The sequence below is a fragment of the Centropristis striata genome, chromosome 5 (assembly GCF_030273125.1).
Source record: "Centropristis striata isolate RG_2023a ecotype Rhode Island chromosome 5, C.striata_1.0, whole genome shotgun sequence".
Classification (NCBI taxonomy): domain Eukaryota; kingdom Metazoa; phylum Chordata; class Actinopteri; order Perciformes; family Serranidae; genus Centropristis; species Centropristis striata.
In genome coordinates this window covers 10,816,133-10,832,221 of record NC_081521.1, presented here as the reverse complement: position 1 = coordinate 10,832,221, position 16,089 = coordinate 10,816,133, and the positions used below count along the sequence as shown (strand labels likewise).

The 16,089-nt window shown below is 42.0% G+C and overlaps 1 protein-coding gene across 1 annotated transcript; it reads right to left on the bottom strand.

Annotated features, from left to right (window-relative positions):
• Nucleotides 1-4,080: 4,080 nt before the first annotated feature.
• On the bottom strand, nt 4,081-15,605 carry adnpb (activity-dependent neuroprotector homeobox b). Its single transcript, XM_059333765.1, has 4 exons — nt 15,126-15,605; nt 10,647-10,763; nt 9,509-9,601; nt 4,081-8,145 (listed from the first exon to the last, which is right to left on the bottom strand). Exons 2-4 carry the CDS (start codon nt 10,752-10,754, stop codon nt 5,170-5,172), a joined length of 3,177 nt encoding a protein of 1,058 aa, XP_059189748.1. The 5' UTR covers nt 10,755-10,763; nt 15,126-15,605; the 3' UTR covers nt 4,081-5,169.
• Nucleotides 15,606-16,089: the final 484 nt, after the last annotated feature.

Here is a 16,089-nt window from a genome sequence, read left to right as displayed (position 1 = left end):
TTTAAAAGAAAATCTTATTTATAGATAGATGATGTCATTTCTATGGTCAAAAATGACGATTTAAAAAAAAACAAGTTTATAGGTAGATGATGTCATTTCTATGATAGAAAATGATGTTTAAAAAAAATCTAGTTTATAGATAGATGATGTCATTTCTATGGTCAAAAATTATGATTAAAAAAAATCTAGTTTATAGATAGATGATGTCATTTCTGTGGTCGAAAATTATGATTTAAAAGAAAATCTTATTTATAAATAGATGATGTCATTTCTATGGTCAAAAATGATGATTAAAAATATCCTATTTATATAGATGATGTCATTTCTATGGTCAAAATGATTATTTAAAAGAAAATCTTATTTATAGATAGATGGTGCCATTTCTATGGTCAAAAATGATGATTAAAATAATAATAATAATCCAGTTTATAGATAGATTATGTAATTTCTATGGTCAAAAATGATGATTAAAAAAATATCCTATTTATAGATAGATGATGTCATTTCTATGGTCAAAAATGATTATTTAAATAATAATAATAATCCAGTTTATAGATAGATTATGTCATTTCTATGGTCAAAAAATAGGATTTAAAAAACAATCTAGTTAATAGATGATGTCATTTCTATGGTAGAAAATGATGTGTATTTTTTTATCTAGCAGTGAAATCACTGTTCAACATGTGTGGTACCGCTCTGACCTTGTGAGACTAAATTGGTTGGCAAGTTAAGTTTGGTTACTAAGCAATGCTGGATGTTATTGGACCTATTTTTGGCTCGAAGACAAAACTGCTGCCTAACAACTTCACATCTTTACTGTGACAGATCGTGAATCCCACCTGAACTGATATTATTCACTGTATTCTCAATTCTCTTTGCAGTGTAAAATCTCATTACTGTGTGCTTGATATGGTAATGTCAGGATACGTCAGACCTGATTGGTAGATGAAATATGGAACTGGTTAATTTTAACTGTTCTTTAAATAAGATTTAATTAACTCTGGGAAAGGATTGTTTTTTTATACCTGCATAGCTTTACTTTCTTGAACCATTTATTATAGAATCACACTTTGATTTCACTTGAGGAAAGTAACCTGCAACATTCGATTTAGAAAAACAGATGGAATGCAACCATATAAGATACATTTTCCTGGGTGTTGGTCTGGATTTACAGGTGCATCTCAATAAATTAGAATATCATAGAAAAGTTAATTTTTGTCTGTAATTCAATTCAAAACGTGGAAATAACACATTCTATAGATCCATTACACACAGAATGAAACATTTCATGTCTCAATTTATTTAAATTCTCCTAATTATAATGATTATGGCTTACATTTAATGAAGACATAAAATTCAGTGTCTCAAAAATGTTTTAATATTACAAAAGACCCATTTTAAAAAGTATGTTTAACATGGAAATGTTGCCTCTGAAAAGTATGTCATCTATATGACTCAATACTTGGTTGGGGCTGTTTGACTTGAACTACTGGAAATTGACTTGTCATTATATTCTAATTTATTGAGATGCACCTGTAGTGTCTGTATTAAATTTGAAGACAAAAAATATTTTTTGCAGGAAACCAAACTTGCCTTTTCACATTGTTATCACAATTTTTTATGAAAAGGAATTTAATACAATTTTAACCAACTGAATTTCCTTTTGTTTTTTTTTGTGCCAAAAGCTTTACTTCACAGTGATGCTGCAGATTGTTATTGTGTACCAGTGGTAAGTCTTAACCCTCTGTCCTCTGTATGAAACAAAACTGTCAGTTTATCCCTGATGTCCCATTGGTCTTTTTTTTGAATAATGCCTCTTGCAATAAATCACATCACTGTCTCTCTATCTGGGGAATATGATATATAAGCAATAGTGATATTTGTTAACATTTACAGGTGCATCTCAATAAATTAGAATATGATGTGAAAGTCTATTTCCAGTAGTTCAAGTCAAACAGCCCCAACCAAGTATTGAGTCATATAGATGGACAGACTTTTCACAAATGAGGCCAACATTTACATATTAAACATACTTTTTAAAATTGGTCTTTTGTAATATTAAAATGTTTTTGAGACACTGAAGTTTAGGTCTTAATTAAATGTAAGCCATAATCATTATAATTAGAAGAAATTAAATAAATTAAGACGTGAAATGTTTCATTCTGTGTGTAATGGATCTATATAATGTGTTATTTCCACTTTTTGAATTGAATAAACTTTTCTATGATATTCTAATTCATTGAGATGCACCTGTAGTTGGTATTTTTGGAGATTAAAACCTTTTGGCTTGTGTCCCCTCATCACAGGTTACAGGGTTAGTGTCATCATGGGCTGTGAGCAGTAATATTTTTTATTTTAAGGAGGTTTAGAGACCCACAGCAGTGAAAGATTCAGATCATCAAATGAATGCACCGTGGAGTAGATTTTACACAATTAGCCAAGCAACACATCAATATGACTGTAAAAAATGATGGAATGTAGCCATTGGTTTGTGGACTGCTGTTTTTGAAGCCACATGTTTGGCATTTTGGCTGTTGCCATCTTAGTTTTTTGGAGCCAGAAGTCACTATATTTCGAACAATTTATCAGTTAGTGCTAGCTTAGAGTGCCAAAAATATACAGCACATGCCTTGAGTGTCTTTTGTTCCAAACAGATGATGACATGCGAGACATTTTTAGGCAACCAACATCTTACAACTCACTTTGATGAAGTGAAAACACAAGTTCTAAGATGTAAATGTGTGTTGTGGTAGCATTGTCAATCAAGGTAGGTAGCTTACTCTGCTTTATCATCCATTTGACTCTAAATGGAAACATAATTTACATTTTCATGTTGTATGGAAGATTTGAAACTAGCGCTTGAGATCATAAACTCTGAGGTAATAAGTCAAGTAAGAACAATTGTTTTCTTCCATTTCTTGTTAATTTTAATGTCTGGTACAATTAAAAGTACTTTTGTTTGAACAAATATAATGATTAGAGCTGCAACAATTATTTGATTAATCGAACAACAATCGATTATTAAATTAATCGTCAACTATTTTGATAATGGAATAATTTGGTTTGAGCAGTTTTTCAAAGACAGTAAGTCCAAATTCTCTGATTTCATCTTCTTCAATGTGAATATTTCTGGTTTCTTTGTTCCTTTATGACAATAAACTGAATATCTCTTTGGTTTGCGGACAAAACAAGAGATTTGAGGACGTCATCTTGTGGTTTTGGAAACACTCATTGATATTTTTATACATTTTACTGACCAAACAACTAATCGATTAATCGTTTAAATAATCGACAGATTAACCAATAATGAAAATAACAGTTAGTTGCAGACCTAAATAACAAAAATAGCTGATAAAAGTTTAATTTAAGAGCTGATATCTAGACATTTTCTATGGTTTTCTTAATAACCAAAATCATTATCAAGAAAACCATGGAAAATGTCTAAATATCAGCTCTTCAATTAAACTCTTTTCAGCTATTTTTGTTGTTATCATATTTGTCCAAACAAATGTACCTTTAGTTGTACCAGGCATTAAAATGAACAAAAAAAAATGAAGAAAATAATTTTTTCCATGACTGTATGAAGCACAAAGGATTATGGGTCAGAATAGCCAGAAAAGCATGCAGGCTTGCACAATGCAAAATGAGACCAGATTCAGTATTTCTGACATACAGCATAGCATTTGACATACTATGAATTGAGACATAAATATTTTTCTGGAATATTAAATAGTAAAATAAATAGTATGGTGGTATGGGTATTTGAATGCACAGTTAGCACCCACTGGCAAGTTCTCTATGGCTCCTTTTCTACCAAAAAGAGGGCACTTAATTTGCTGTTGTACTAGTTGATAGTAAGAACACTTTGCAAAAGGATGTTTAACCACTTGTGTAGACAAAACATTGGCAGTTTAGTCAATAGACAGGTTAGACAATTGCAAACGAGAGCTGATAGAGAATACTCAATCTAAAAGAAATAAAGACATTTCAAGGTTTCTTGTTTACTCTTGCTGTGCAGCAACAATCTCAGTGTTCATCTCTCTCTGTTACTTTGAACAAAGAAGCTGCCATGGCCATTGGTTCTGTGAGAAGCACAATTACAGCACTTTATTGTTCATAAATGCTTAAGTGAAAAATGAAAACATAAAACAAATACACACAATTCAAAGAGAACACAAATTTAACACAACTCTCTTTTTTGGAAAAAAAAAATCCCCAGAACAAATGCTTTCACTTTAGGGGATGTCAGTATGGTGGTTACTGTCCAGTCTTGTGGGGCAAAGAAACATCAAGTTAAAATTGTGAAAATAGAAAGCAAGTAGAGTTCAGTCGAGGCTAATGAGCATAAGGCTGCAAAAAGTTGATGAAATGCTCCTTTAACTGGAACCGTAAGAGGACAGCTCAGTGCTGCTATTCTCTCAAAACAGAAATGATAGTAAAAGGAAAATTAAAAAAATAAAATCTAATCAAGTTTAAAGCAAAAACAAATCAATTGTTATGTCATTTATATATAGATATATTATTTTGCAAAAAAACTAGGTTTTTGTTAAAAAATAAACTTAAACATACGAGAAAATACCAGCCACCAAAGCGACAACTATCATTAAGCATACCAATGTAGAACATATGAGGCTACCTTACACACAGGTAATAGCAAATATTTAAGGGTACATGTACGGCAACATCTGTCCAAACATGTCTAAAAGACTGTACAAATTTACACTACCCATCTCAGTATAACTACATGAAAAATGATGGATTATCTGGTCAGCTTAAAAGCTTTACCTCACAACAACTCAATATTTTAAGCCAAGTTCAGTGGCTAAATCAACGTTAATAACTTCTTATCTCAATGTAATAAAGTATATAGAAGGCAAAAAACTTTCTATTTGTTTGGTGTGACTTCTGTTGTCTTTGCACTTCCCCTCCCACTCGGGGAAGGAACGTTAAAACTTTGTTCACAAATCTTTACATCAACCCTAGCTGCTCATTGAGTCCTGCCTTTAAAAGTCATTGGATGGCTTGTTTCGAGTTCTCTCCTCATCGCTCCCTCCTTCACAGGCAGCCACTGGAAGTGGGCAGCGTCCTTCAGTTCAGGCGAGGCAGATTTGTTGGCGTGGATCAAATCTAAAGTGTCTCTCTGACTATGAGTCCTTTTGATTTTATCAGTCAGACCTGCTGTTTGCCCAGCTGGGCCCCGTCGCTCCTGCTCCTCGCAGATGACGGTACAAACTTGGGAATAATGATGGGCAGAGTGTCTCTTCCTTTAGCAGCCTGTCTTTCCGAGCCCTCCGTGGGCCCGAAGCCGTTCTCTACGTGCGTCTCTTCGTCCTCTTCGTCGTCGTCATCATCGTCCTCGTCGTCGTCGTCATCTTCGTCGTCGTCTTCGTCTGACATATCATCCAGATCTGAAACGGTCTTGTCCCCCGTCCTCGGCTCCATTCTCTCCTTAGCTCCAGTAAGCTGTGCGTTGCCATGGAGATGTACCTCTCCCTCTCCTCCCTTGTTATCCTTCTGCTGCTCTTCCTCGTCGCTGTCAGAGTCGATGGCGATGGGCTCTGAGAGGTCTAGAGGTAATTTCTGTAGTAAGGTGCTGTTGATTGTCTTGGTTTGGTCTCTGCTGGCACAGTTGGGTTTGGGGGCAGATGGCGTTCCTTTACTACCTTCTGCAGTCCCAGTTGGCTTTGCCTTCCACACGCCACCGTTAGCAGCTACAAGCTCCCTGTGTCTCCGGAGAGCCTGTTCTGACAGCCCGATACGCGTCCTAGACGTCCGCCTCTTGCTGTGTCGGCCCTCGTACACGCCGTCCTGGACCAAAGACAGCTCGTGATTCACTTTGCTGACCTCGTGCATGCTGAACCCGAGCAATACGCTGGCGTTTTGGGATTCGCATTCCTGTACGCATTTCCTCCTTTTGTTGACAAAATGGCTGGAGATGTCGGACTTCCACAGCCACAGACTGGAGGCCAGCTTCTCCACCTCCCGCCGTGTCGGATACGGCGCTTGATTAAAATACTGCGTTAGGAACGCCTTCCTGGATTCGTACGACTCGTTTTCGTGTCCTTTGGGGTCGAGAGCCAGAACTACAGGTTCGTCCGGATTTTCCACAAACGTAGTGTGACTGTCCCGTGGGTGGGCCCTTTCGCCAGGCGGCTTCCTTCGTTTTGGCGCACTAGTGTCAGAGCTATCGAAGCTGGGCCGTTTGAGAGCGCTGCTCTGAGCCTGGCTGACCCGAGAGGTATGAGCTGCCCGGCTGTCTTGGCCATTTTGGGACTTCCCTACACCTCGACAGTGCACCAAGTGTAGAGTGATGGTGGAGGCTGTCATGTTACTAGTGTAAACCCCCAAGCAGTGAATGCACTTGTAGGTCAGTTTCTTTTCTACAGGGTGGACTGTCTGAATCACCTGGTGCCTCTCTCTCAGATGGTGGGCCAGTGAGTCTGAGATTGGGCCCTTGAGGATAGAGAAGCAGAGAGGACACAGTGTCTTGCCCACATCCCTCTTGTAGGGCACAGATGCCTGCGGGGCACTCTTGGTGGGTGCACTGTCAGCAGCCCCTGAAGGTGTTTTGGGTGTGTGCTGAGGCATTAATCTCTTGCCTGATATCAGGGAGGCAGACAAGGCTGATGACACAGAGGAGTTGTTGTTTTGAGCATGAAACGCCACCGACTCCTCAGGGGCATCTCGCATGTTGTAAGTAGTGACAATCAGCTGAACATTCTTGGGATTGCCTTGCTGCAGAGTGAGGTCAAAGGTCAAGGGAGAATCTGTGCGTGGGCCGACGCTCTCGTCGGGGTGTGACAGCCGCATGTGGGCCACCATCTTCTCCACGTCATTGAAGGTTGCGCGGCAGTGTGGGCAGGACAGACCGTGGATCAACATGTGGTTCAACAAGGTGTCGCTGGGGAGATATCGGTTGCAGTACAGACACTTGCTGGTGAAGTTGTGGATCTTCATGATGTAGTTGGCTACAGCGGGCACCTTCTCCGCTTTGTGCTCTTTCTCAAAATGAGAACTGTACACGTTCTCGGGGAAGAGCTCATTGCAGATGGTGCAGATTTTCCACTTCTGAGTGTAGGATGTGCCGAGGACCGAGGAGCCTTTCTTGGCCGTGACAGAAGCTACAGTAGTAGCTGCCGCCTGCACACGTGAACCCAGAGGGTTGGATTTGAGTGAAGAAGAGCCACTGACCACGACTGGACTCCGCAGGCTGCCGCCAGAGAGGAGCTGCTTTGCTGCGTGTGACTGCTGGGGAACAGACACCTGAGCATTCCCTGGTAAGGTGACCCTCACCTGCTGGCTGCCCAAAGAGAACTGCGTGGTCCCAGCCTTCAACCTTATTGCGTCGTGTTTCATCCCAGATAGAAGATTTTGAGCGCTGAAGCCCGTCTTTGACGAGATGATAACCCGACCCAGCTGCTGGGAGCCAGGAGACCTGGTAGTAGCCATTACTGCACCTTTCGGGCCCATCCCAATGATGGTCTTGTCTCCCTGGGTTTTGGGGGGGATCATGACGATGGGTTTGGGACGGGGGACTATCACGCTGGTGTGCCCTATCATGGCAGTCACCTGGTAGCCAATCCTCTCGTGGTCCTCAATGACGTGTTGGACAAGTGCCTCGTAGGTCCTTGGAACAAACAGACACTTCTTGCAGTGAATCTGGTTACTGTTAACATTGTTTGTGTTATTACTGTCTGTATTCCCTGTGCCGCCATTCTGAGTGTTAGTCTTCTCTCCTGGTTTCACAATGTAGGGCTGGGCCACTTGCTGGAAGTGTTCCCGGTAGATGTGCTTTCGCACTACATTGTACAAAGGGTCCCTGTAGGTGCACTTCTTGCAGTAGTACACCGCCTGTTCCACACTGTCCCCAGTCCTTTTAAGCACCCCGTCCTTTATCATGATCCCACCAGCTCCCGCCACCATGCCACCGGGGCCCTGTCGCACCGCGCTGTTGGGCATGTGGAAAAGTTTGATGTGTGTTTCCAGAGTCTTCTTGTTGCCATTGTAAGTGCAGTAGGGGCAGTTGAGCAGAATGTTGTTCTCAAAGTCCTCGCTGTGGACATTGCGGAAATGGCTCTTGTATGCAGAGAAGTACTTGGATGAAAAGAGGCAGCCAGAGCAGCAGAAGGGCTTTGATCTGTAGTCCTGGAGACACAGAGGTGGGGAGAAGCTTAGACTTTACAAGTTCTTTGTCCAAGAGAATTCAATTCATATTGAAGAGGTTCATTAGGCCTACTGATATAATTTTTTACACCGTTTCTTTATACAAGGCCAATATAGCAAAAATATTTTCTTGTACCTGACAAGTTTCGGCTACCTTGCTCAATATAACACATCACAGACGACGTCACACCAACATCACATGACACCTCTGATGAAGGCTACAGAGGCAAGGTAGCCGAAACTTGTCAGGTACAAGAAAATATTTTGCTATATCGGCCTTGTATAAAGAAACAGTGTAAAGAATTCAATTCATGCTTTTATACCTATAGACATTTTTGATGTTTTTTTGGTGTGAACATAACAACAATAACAATAATACAAAACAGTATATTCAATTAAGGGATGGGCATGAGAACTTAGATTATTTCGTCTGAATGGTTGAACAACTAGCTGTTTACAACACAAACGGACAAAAACACATTTCTTGAAGCCTAACCTGGATTTGCAATCCTGTGACCCAGTGATTGTCATGTGATCTCGTGATATTTTAAGAATCCAGCTGCCATGCAACGTAATGGCGTAATCGTTTTTTTCTTCTGCTTTGTAACTGTCAATCATTCTACAAAAAGCTACTGTGGTAACATACATGCTCACGACAGCTACCAAGCAAATGCGATATAACGATTTGCATTCAACATGTTATTATTTAGAAAGATTGTTTTGATCATGGCTAACAGCGCTAGTTTAGCTCACAATTTAATTTGCCACGTTATGTTAGCTACAGTAGCTGCTGTATGGGTTAGCAGGCAACATTAGCTAACGTTACGAGCGGCTATTTCATGAGACTGAAATGACGTAGCGTGACTAAACATTATGTGAAGAAAACTTGGTAACGCTTTATAATAAGGCTTTATTAACAAGTAATAAGGCATTGTTCTCGCTTTAGATCCAGTAGTTGCAAAAAGCATAGTTAACTTATAGTTAACTTATAGTAGATGAGCAATAAAGTATATTTTAATATCAATAAGCAAACAAAATAAGATTAATAAAGCTAGGAGACTTGATGATATTATTTAGTTACCTTCACAAGAACAGGCTTAACTTCTAATTCTGCACTAGATTACCATGTCACATCAGATTAGCAGTGATGGCTGTTTCATAATAAAGGCAACAACTGCTTCCAGCACTACATCAAAAACAAATTTCAAATCCCATTTCTTTTTTGTCAGTACTTGAAATGGAAAATGCCCATCCCTAATTAAAATATCAGTGTTTCAAAAAACTTTATCTATTGAACTTAATAGAATTAAATATGTGTGAGTGTATATCTGAGTGTGTCACCAACCTGGACTTTGGTATGTGATGGTTCCCACATGCACACATCTTCCCAGGTAGTGTGCTTTATATACACCTCTGGAGGTGTAAAGTCTTTATAATCCTACAACAAGAAAATAAGATAAATACTTGTTGATGAAACACACAATGTCACAAAGGAAATAGATATTTTAAACATTCACAAAGCACAGACTGTGGTTTCATGAGATACAGGCAGATGGTGAAATCACATTTTATTAAAAAAAAACCCATTTCTTAGAATATTAAAAAAACAAAAACAAATGGACATTGGAGATACAGCCTGAGAATAAGGGACAAATGTAGCCAATTTATCTGATATTGCTCAAGTTTCTGTTGTTCCCTTTAGACGATGTTTCTGGATAACTGTATGCAAAAGATTTGTTGATATGCAAAAATTACTAATCTGCCATTGCTGTCCTCTGTGTCAAACAAAAACTGACTGGTTGACCACAAAAAAAAGTCCAGGAACAGGTTATTATTAATTTTCTATTATTCTGAAATATGTTGCAGGGTTGAAAATGTACCTTTTGCTAGCTTTCTCTTGTCCTCCGTTAAATGAATGTTAGGGCTGGAAAATAAGTCAATATTTTCACTTATGGTCTCTATAATCTTATTGTGCAGATACAGATACTGGGCCATAGCTGTAATGACGATTATGTTTTTTTTTACCAAAACCTCTCAAATCGGTAGCATTCTTCATATTTGTGCCTCGGACTGGATGCTGAGTTATGTAAAGTCTTTGGTTTCTGCTTTTAAGCCTGAGGAGCATATTTCTCCTACATCAAGTGGGATATAACAGAATGAGGACAGAGTGTCAATGAGGGTAATAACATTATTCTGTGTTTGTTATACAAGTACAGGTCATAGATTCCTACCATCATATTTTCTCTATATTTATGCATCAGTGTCAGCACCACTGATCCTTTACTTCCAGCATTGAGCCAAATGGAAGAGCAATCGCTACCCCTAAACTCCAAATAACTTTATTGCATTATAACTAAATCAAACTAATGTCCCACATGTAACCCCCAAACGCTGAGTTCTTCTTAAGAGAAAAGCCATTATCCCAAAGGGACAGCAGCAGGTGCAGTCATCGTCATAGAAACACAAAGTCTGGGCATGCTCACCTCTAGGTGATCTCTACAGAACTCCAAGCCGATGTCTCCCAGGACCTTTTTGACATTTTTCCTCGCTTTCCGCAGACTGCCCAGGTTATTGACAGGGAGCTGGAACATTCTGCCCACCTGAACAGAAAAGACACATCCAGCATGTCATCAACAGGTGTACAGCTTGGACAGGTGTCTGTTAACAGAACCCAAAGTCAGGGAATTAACAGTGTGCCAAGAATGACCTTTTATTTGACTCAACTTGCCTTTGTATACCGTAAAAAATACTCAACACTGATGGTTTCAACTATCTGTTAAAGAAATGGCTTTTTGGCATTTTGACATATTTGTCTTGTAACGTAATTCTTCATCATAGCTTTACTCAGACATGACAACACGGGACAGCTAGTTACTGGCATGTATGTAGCAAAAGTTATGACTAAAAGTGATTATGTTGTTCCCAAATAGATCATCAAGCCAAAGTCCATTCTCTCAGAGGGAATTCAAAAGCAGTTTTAGCACCAGGGGCTGCACTGGTGGGGGCTTGTTGTTTAAAGGTGGAGTCTGACATTCTGGACAAAGTTTGTTGATACTTGAACTCAACACCCAAACAAATACACCCCTCCCGTCACTGCTGTTTCAAGATGTTAGCATGTGCAGGGTTCACTGTCTCTTTTTGCTCCGGCTACCTTTTTATACATCCATTGCCTTTGTCCTGTCCTGTGCACAGTCACCAATTAAATAGTGTTGTTTGGCTCAGTCAGAAGCACTTTATTTGTTTTCCATTTACAGAGCCAGGCAGTATTAATGCTTGAATTTTAATCTGAAGGCCAATTTGTCCATCAATATTCCAGAATTTCAGCCATAAAGAACTAGTAGACATATGTTTTATATAACTATATAATAGCAGCCTACATTTAAATGCTATGATTCCAAAAAACAGATACCACCCCAGCCTACTGTTAACACCATGCCACTGATTACCACGCACCATGCAATGCACTAGCAAAGGCAGGGTATAAGACTGTAAACATAGATGTAAACAATGCAGGTTTCAAATCGTTTTTAAGAAAATGGCTTGGCACTCAATAGGTTTGTTGGGTGCATCGACTGTATATAAAGAAGGTCAAAGAGTGAAGCCACCATATCCCAGATATGGCTGCTGCCATCTTGCACTGGGGACGTCATTTGGAGCCAGAGTCTGCACAGTATTGACAAAGAGGGGAGGCGCAGTATCTAGTCCCACTCAAACACCCACATTGTGCTTCAAATGGCCCGACCCAAACTGAGCGTACACTTGTACTTTTTTTCCTTTGGCAAACATGGAGTGGGTGAAACATGGCAGATGCAAACATGGATATATGACGTATACTGCAGCCAGCCAACAGGGGGCGATTGAGATGTTTTAGCTTCAATTTGGGGAGCTGTCAGGTGCCATCTATATACAGTCTATGGTTTGGTTGCCAAGGATACACGCAGTACGTTTTAGTGAGTAACACTTAATGTAAACAATTAAACATTCAGCAACTTTTGTTTGCTTGAAAGAAATCTCCACTACAACATTCTCAGCCAGCGCTCAATGATTTCAGCACTACTTTGAGTACAATTTACATTTAGCATTGCCGGTTCACTATGTAGGAAAGCTAAGAAAAGCTTCTAAAAAATGTATTTCTATATTTTTATGCCATGGCTCTCTACATGGCAGTGGCTGAGCCGGCAGTAAGCAACTAACGGCACTAACGCAACCGAGGTCCTTACAATGGTAATAGTGGGGACATGGCTAACAGTTAAACAAGAGGACGAACTGGGACGTGGTCATTTTCAGCAATAACCACCGTATGAGAACAGAGCAGTGCAGTGTGGGACAAACACAAGAACTCAAATGCAGTGCCTTGCATGCATGGTCAGACTGGCTAACAACAATTTATTGTGTCTCTTTTCAACAAAGAACAGTGAAGCTCGGATTAAAACACAAACAGAGGAAGTGTGCCTTCATTCTCTGGTCCGGACACCATTACATAGTAAATAGTTTTTTAGTGCTTTATTAATGTTCTGAATGTCACGAACACCCCCTTAAAGTTTTAATCTGACCAGAACAATCCTCACTTAACTATCTGAAGTAAAAAATAAAGGTTTCTCACAGAAAGAGAGACCGACTGGTCCCACACAAAACAGCTAAACCACCATCTACCCATCCATTATGGGCTATTATCATTATCAATAAGTATTAGTGAAGGGATCATTTGCCAGAAGTAGTAAGGGTTGTTTAATTCACTGTCCAAAGTGGCTGGTTGGACGTCTCTATTCATATCAGAGCTCCATGTTGTGAGGTCAAAGGTCACTGATGCACCGTGACATAAAGGCAACGCATTGACAACAAACCACACAGTCCCAAACAATTCCTGTGAACACCTCAGCTTGTTTCCCTTCTAGAAAACGCAAACTAGAGTGGGGGAACTGAGCGTGTGTTGTTCCACCAACTACTGGCCTACTGAAGAGCCGAGAGAACCAGAGACATTTCTGCCCATCTGCCTGTGTGTCTCACTGTCTTGCCTGCTGTCTGTCTGTCTGTCTGTCTGTCTGTCTGCCATTCTAAAAGGTGCAAGTAGTAGAGTGGAGAAAAAGACACATACCCTTACCCACTTCCCCTCTCTGTCTCTCTTTCCTGCTTCCTCCCATTACTTGCAGATGGCGCTAGAGAGAAGCTCCATTATGTAAGCCTCCCTATACTCTGCCTGCCCCCTTTTTCTCCCTGCCTCGCAATACCATCACAGAATGGCGCCTCCTATTGAGTCAGCAGCAGCCTCTACAATATGTCTGCAGTGGAGGGGGAGGGGAGGAGAGGGGAGGGAGGGAGGGAGGGAGGAAGGGAGGGAGAGAGGGAGGGATGTTGGAAGGGAGGAAGGGGAGGGACAGAAGGAGCTAGAGAGATCAGTGAAGGGGGAGGGGGAGTGTGAGAGAGGATGAGGTGGGGGGGTGAGGGAGCTGGGAGGAAGAGGAGGGAGGGAGGGAGAGGGGAGGGGAGCCAGTGTAGAAGGAGTGTGAGGGGAAAGATGAGAGGAAAGGAGAGAGGACAGAGAGTGAGCGACGGAAGTGGAGGGGGGAGGGAGGGGATGGGGAGGCAGGGAGGTCGGACAGACAGGCTCAGAGGAGAGGAGAGGGAAGGAGGGAGGGAGGGTGAGGGAAGGAGGGAGGGTGAGGGAAGGAGGGGAAGAGGCTTGGGGGGGAGAAAATGGAAGAGGGTGAGAGAAAGAGGGGGCGCAGGGAGGGGAGGGGAGGGGGGTGGGAGGAAAAAAGGGAGGGAGAAAACAAGCCAAGGAGAGGCTGAGAAGGAGGGAAGGGAGGGAGAGAAGGAAGAGGAGAGGGAGGAGAGGCGATAGGAGGCTGCTCTGCTCTGCTGAGGGCTGCTGGCAGAAAACAGGTTTCCCCCTTCGACTGTGCTGTGAAAAAAAGAGGCCTACAAACCTTCAACCACATATTTCCTCACGCTCACTCAGTCCTCCACTGGGACATGATAACCTATGTTCTGGGTGACTACTTGCTGTTCTCCTTCAGAGTGTAGATGTTTGCTGAGGGGAGAAGCTTCTGGGGACGTCCATATTCACACAGAAACCGGAAAAGTTTGGGATGATTAAAACGGACTGGGGTTAATTGTGTCTGTAGGTTCAACACCTGTCTGTAGCCCTTAGCAATAAAGGTAGGGTGGCTGTCAGCATATGAAGCTCTTATGTGATTGTAGGGACCATGATCATAATCTGACACTTGTCCTGACCAAGTGACAGCCCCCTGGATCAAACATGATGTATGAATTCATCATGAACCCAATGTCTGATCACCTCTGAGGGGTGAAACTTGGATAATTCATCAAACAATTATATGAATCCATACTGAAAATCAAGATCAAGCCAGCTTTTGCCCTTCTGCTGTGAATGTGTGTCATGTGTCCCCAAGACAAAACTCTCTGTACAGTAGTGAAGCTGCACTTACAATATTCACAGCATTTGTCTTTCTCTTTGTAAACGTTCACTCGCAAGATCTGTCGTGGGTAGCTCTGATCTGTGGACACAACAAACCAAATGTTGCAGCGAGGAACCGTTAGTGCCAGTGGATCTAATCTGTGATCAACATCTGGCAGTGTCCAGATCGATAGATAGGTTTGGCAGGGAGCTGCTGCCGCTGACAAAGAATGGGGACACACCACGCTAAGTTAGCATGCTAAGCTAGCCAACTCGCATCAACAACATGTTCAAAACTACTTCTGTCCTTTTTTCCCCACAAAGGGTATTCGCTCGTATTACACCTGGTGGGTTACAAACAAGCAGCCGTAGAAGTAATTCAACCGGAGGTTAACTACGTTGACCCCCCGTGACTTATGGACACATACCGTTAGCTCTATAGCTCTATCTCCAACCAAGTTACCTTAGCTCTAGTTGACTGCCACACACCGCATCACTATCTCCCTTTGACGGCTTTGGCTCACAATATGACACACAAGTTTACCTGCTTTCACATCCAGAGCTCCGTCTGAGTGGCTGTGGCTCCTCAGAGTGACTGAGGAGATGTGTGGACTCTTTCCTCCAGAGATCTCACTAGTATCCTCCAGGTGACAGCTGTCTTCGTGAGGGAGAACCAGAGAACCAGCCACCGGCCGTCGCTCTCACCCTCCCAAGCCGACTCTCCCTCTCCGAACAGGGCTATCCTCTTCCCTCTTCCCTCCGGTCGGCAAACGGGGACAGAGAGCCTCCGAGCCTCATTAGACAGTTAAAACCTCCATTCCCCGGAGCGGTGAGGGCGGACACATGTCCTGTTGTTGGGAACAACTACCGGCGGAGCCACTCTTTACATTAACAGCCTGAAGTCTGTCTATGATTGTTCGGCAGCCGCTACCGTTTTGCCCATTCTTTTCTCTGACAGACAATACACATCCAGCCTCGAAGCTGCCCTATCCAAAATGGCGCAAATAAAAGGGGCGGAAGTGACATCTACTTAATTAGCATAAATAATCTCATTGTGAGACCCTCGCGAGCCCGGCTCATTAAAACTCTTGATTGGTCTGTCAATCAATTTGGCCAATTAAGAAAACGTCACTTGGAAAAAAAATAAACCTACCTCGTGCCTGTGAGTGCTGCGGCGGGCCTTTGGTCTCTGTGCTGGGCTCTGTGAGGTAAACAACCCGGAGCAGCAGTGGCGGGACCTCGCCGGTAGCGGGCGTCCTTCTGAAGTGGGTTTCCGATTCACGCGCATGCGCTGTGTGGCTACATCTGGCGCCCCCCCTCCCTCCCTCGCGGAGGCTCGGATGTACACTGAGCCTCAGCACTCAGCTGGAGAGGTATCAACGGTTGGACCAACGGTAGGTGGCGCTGTACTACACTGCTGTCATTAACTGCCCAATTCTACCAAACTGACCGGGACTACTTTCCTGCACGGTGCCTGCTGAAGGGCAGCACCAAGAACACCACTGTGT